This window comes from Eurypyga helias, unplaced genomic scaffold (genome assembly GCF_000690775.1).
Source record: "Eurypyga helias isolate BGI_N326 unplaced genomic scaffold, ASM69077v1 scaffold16968, whole genome shotgun sequence".
NCBI lineage: Eukaryota > Metazoa > Chordata > Aves > Eurypygiformes > Eurypygidae > Eurypyga > Eurypyga helias.
The window spans coordinates 21,362-26,189 of NW_010266426.1; the positions used below are offsets into that span (position 1 = coordinate 21,362).

At 35.8% G+C, this 4,828-nt stretch overlaps 1 protein-coding gene across 1 annotated transcript in view; it reads right to left on the minus strand.

The window, feature by feature from the left end:
• Window positions 1-4,324: 4,324 nt before the first annotated feature.
• The window catches only part of LOC104513653 (DEP domain-containing protein 1B-like), a gene marked incomplete at its 5' end in the record, with an annotated part of 4,856 nt that continues 4,352 nt past the window's right edge, over window positions 4,325-4,828 (minus strand). Inside the window, one exon of the mRNA XM_010157086.1 lies at window positions 4,325-4,651. Coding sequence (XP_010155388.1) covers window positions 4,490-4,651 — 162 coding nt within the window. The remainder of the gene's footprint in view (window positions 4,652-4,828) is intronic.

A 4,828-nucleotide genomic window follows, 5' to 3' on the forward strand; every position in this document is an offset into this window, starting at 1 on the left:
CCCATTTGCTATTGGCTATTTGGATTATTCTCAATCATCCTCTTGAATAAGGGTGTGTTTGGCACTCCCTGCTAGTATTTTTCCTCTTTTGCCAGGATAAGCAAGAGATTTTTTTTCCAGAAAGTTTTAGATACCCGAATTTCCCCAAAAGGAATGAAATAGAAAATTACTGCTGCTAACAAAATACTGTCAATTACTTTTAGAAAGGACTTCACAAACATGTATTAGCTTCCTTCGTTTTAAATACATACTTGAGCATCTCCTCTATGTTATTTAATTATCTTGTTAAAAATTAAATAAGAGTTGGTTACCCAAATAGAAACTCATGAAGAGGGACTTCATTTTATATGGTTATACTTAGTAAAGTTGTCAGCTCCTTTTACTGCCAGTGGAATGGAACACTCACTTCTCAAACAAGATACATATAGAAAGAAGAGATAAATAGTGTCCTGGATGCAAAACTACTCTGTATTTTGTGTTGCTGGGGGGGGGGGGGGGGTGTGTGGTGGAAAAACAACCCAAACCAAAACACACACCACCAACAAAAACAAAACCACCAAAAAACAGAATTGATTTTTAATACAGGAAGAAATGTTGGTAAGCAAATACCATACAGCAGATCCTTGAAAACAGAGTTTAAAATTTGTATAAACTCTAATCCCATTTTATAGGCTTTGTTTTCCTGGCAGGTTGTTCCCTCACACTTCTGCTTCAAGCCTAATGAATGATGAAAACAGTAATGTCAAAGCATTACAGCTGGTATAAAGTACACCAGCTGTTCCAAATCAATAAAATTAATTCAAGTGTACTTATATACTTACAAAATGGTATTTATGAGAAATCAGTTTGTAGATTTAAAATCTAAAAAGTATGAGCTTACCTAGAGCTAAAATAACTAGAATCATAAGCTCTGAGGCAGTAGGAGACTTAAAAAATTGTGGTCAAGAGATAAAGTAAGCCATCTGAGTTAGAATAGTCTCTGAAAGAACGAGTTGTCCTTACAGTGTAAAACATCTTTTTAGAAAAGAGAGGAAAAAGCACTGGTACATCACAGCAGTAACTTTAAAAATGTGGTGTCTTAACATACTACCTTCATCACTTTAGGTCTTGTTTCCATTTAGTAGAATGAGAAGATGAGATGAGATTTTGTCTAAGCTTCCTCCAATATGAAGTAGTATCAGAAAACTGTTTTAGAAAATGACATCAGTCATCAATCACCTCTATTCATAAGCTGACACCACAATCCGGGTAACTTAAGTGAGTCAAACATGCCTCACACAGAATATGAACAATTAAATAATCTTTATGTATTAGCAACTAACAATGGAAGCTATTACTCAGAGAACGTCAGACTAGAGCAGAAACAGACACACATGAACTAAAAGGTTTCCCAGGTGACTGATTGTTGATTTTGGAGCTCGAGCAAACTGTGTTTGTGTAAGGAAAGAAAGCAATGCAACAATCAGCAAGAAAGGGTGAATTTAAGCAAAGACCCGGCTCCCTTCCCATGAAAGGAAGGTAAACACTGTTCAACCCTCTTCAAGGAAATGCTGGGGCAAAACCGTCACACACGTGTCACTAGGAACCAATAAGTCAGGAGAGAGATTATGCTCAATGTGGGGTGAGGGAGGAAAGAGGGTTCTGCTGGGGCAAAGAAGGTAGCAAAGCAAAACAATAACAAAAAAAAAAAACCCACAAAACACAAAACACCAAAACTAACCAACCACACCACACACCCCCCAAAGAAACTAAACCCACCACCACAAAGCCAAACAAAAACACCCACACGAGTGGGTAGAAACAAGAAGTTTCTAATCAAAGATCTTGTACAAAAAACTTAACAATACAATAACAACTAATAGCATTACACTACAAATTGCAGTACTAAGTAGTTAAACAGCATTGTTCAAATTTAGAAAGAAATGGTTCTTACTTACATATGAACTTAAAGGTGGGTATTTCAGAGGCTCCTCTTAGATGAAAAACATTGGTCTAAGTAGACTGAAAAAGTAGCTGAAACAACATCTACCTTTATTGTGTCTTCCACCTGATATGCTTTGAAAGCATGTCAGCTAACACTCCCTTTAGCGAGCCTCTTCAGGAAACAGCCACTAGGTTAAACCAAAGAATGTTTGGCTGATGGTCCTCACGGTTCAAGGGAAGTAAACCCAACAGAGCCAAAGTTGTTCAATCCTGGCAATATCAAGACTCTGCAGAGCTTTAACACAGAAGTAAAGGTTAAATTCTTGAGAAACTTAGTATCAAAACTGAAGTTTCTATTGACTATAGCTTAAGGATACAGAAATTGTGGGGGTTTTTTCTAAGACACTTTGTAAAGCCCAGTCTTCTCTGAACTAGCATTCAAGCTTTCTTTTTCTAACCTCCACCCTGAAAGAAACAGGCAACTTATTTTTGCGTTCATACCATATTTGTCTTACATATTTACCGTTGGTTCAGTTGTGAGACAAGCAAGAGCTGTAAATAGCTGCCATAGTCATATATTTTCTATTACTAAGATAAGTTTTCTTAAGTGTGTCCCAAGATAAGGCAACAGTTAAAACTCAGTTGTGAGATTATGATCTCAGATACTGTTCCCTCCCTAAAGTCCCTTCAAGGTTTTAGAGAACAATTTGTGACTACATTTTTTTGCAGGCTTGGGAATTGTGAGCAAATGGACTTGTCTCGTTTGTTTTTACCATGGATGAAGAAATAAATCATTGAAACAAAAGTGCAATTGATCCACAGAAACACAAGACATATCTTTGACTTCTCCTGGTGGAAACTAATGAGCAATTGCTACTTTTAATAGGCACAGTAAAGCTACAAATTTTTTTTTAAAGTAACAAAGGGGAAAAAATTCAACATGACAGTAGGCAGCTAATTGGCAGGCTGTGAGATTATTTCCAATGGCAAATATGATTGGCTTCTACTTCCCCTCTGCAAGTTGGGAACTGCCACAGATCACTTAAGGTAGGTTTCCACTCTTATGACAGACTTGCTTTCCAACTAGCCTTATTTATTATTATACTTCATGGATTAGTTCTGTAATCAAATTAATATATATGAGTAGTCCAAACATAGTCAAGTTCATCTACATATAAGCATACACAGAATACCATGACATCTAAAAGGTTATGTCACCCTAGAAGGCCTATTACAAAAGGAAAGAAGCAGCCTCAGACTACTTCTAATATGAACTTTAATATTTCATTATTTTGAAAGAAATGTGTACCCTTTTGTATCACATTTGCCTGAAAAATACAGATTATTGATATGAAGTCCAAGTATAACCAATGCGTAAAAACAGATCATGGAAACAAGTACTGTTCAAAAATCACACTGCCAAGAAATATTCTAATCTATTAAACCAACCAGCTTTTAATGTGCATCTTAAAGCTTACTGACTGGTTAGGAGGTTAGCGAAGTGAAACTGTCAAGGTTGCATTACAGGACAGTCACCATGTTGCTTACTAAAACGTCAGATTGAAACCTGTGGAAATGTCAGCTGTCTTCTCTTTTGTTTAGACTAATCTGACATTCAATAAGGTATGAAATGCTATTCTCTAAAACTCTAATGAATAACATATAATCCCCACTTTATGTAACTATCAGAAAATAGTAATACTTTAGAGCTGTTAAAGTGCTGTCTGAATCAAGTATGTTACACGCACAGTCAAGTTATTTGTACGGTAGATTTCATAACGCAAAACAAATGAAATCACTAAAGGCATGTATGTTTCAACATTGTTCCAACATTTGAATTCCATTTCCAAAGGAAATGCAAGGATGAAGTGTTCTGTTGTCAAGCGTCCCATTTTGTTCGACAACATTCCATAAGAGCCTGCAGGAAAAGAGGTGAAAGGTGAAGGGTTGTTTGAAAGAATGGGTTTGAAAGAATTTCAAGAGGAATTGACTCAAGCTGTAATGAATCATAGGAATCAGAAAATAAGAATGAGGTTTTACAGTTTTCAAAAATATCTTACATATCAGGAACACTAGCATGTGTAGAACAGCAAAAGAAAATCCAGTGTTTCATATTTATACAAGCATGTACAGCAAATTAACTCAAGCTACATGTGAACAAGTACAGCCTCGTTTATACAAGAGACTCATTTTCAGGGGAAAAAAAAATGTTGGCTAGTTACCAACATAACATTACACACAAATACATTTAGACCTTGAAATGTTGATCAAATGAGACTACAGCAAGTGTATTTCATTACCCATGTTGTTTAATCACCTTGAGTTTGTTGGGTTTTGGTTTGTGTTTTTAAATAACAGACATTTAAAAAAATAATGATTCACAAAAATACTGCTAATGGCTCACTTTTCTACCACCTCAATACTTCCTTCTTCTTTTGACCGTTTCTACTATCTCAGCAGTATCTCCAGTAGTTCTTTCGAGTAACTACAAGCTGCTCAGGCTCCTTTTGCAGAAGATCCATTGATAATATGCTCTGCCTCAGTTCGCTGATAGATTTCAAACCATTTACATCCGAAAGCTTCTGGTTCTGTGAAATGGTTGAAAAGGCTTTTTTAAGGCCCACATCAGTATTGGTGGTTTCTGTTTAGTTTTTTCTGGAAACAGCACTGCTTCAGTTTCAGGGGTAGGAAATCGTACTCTATACACTTCAGGGTAAGATTTCTGAAACTAGAAAAATACATCAATTTAAATGAAGAATTCACTCAAACTTGTAATATAAAAAATTATTAAAGCGCAATCTCCACCTCTGGATCAGGTAAATTATAATTTCTCTAATGGATTTTCTATACCTCTGTATAGAAAATGAAGTGAAATTTTCTAATACGGCTTTTTTTTTCACAGCAC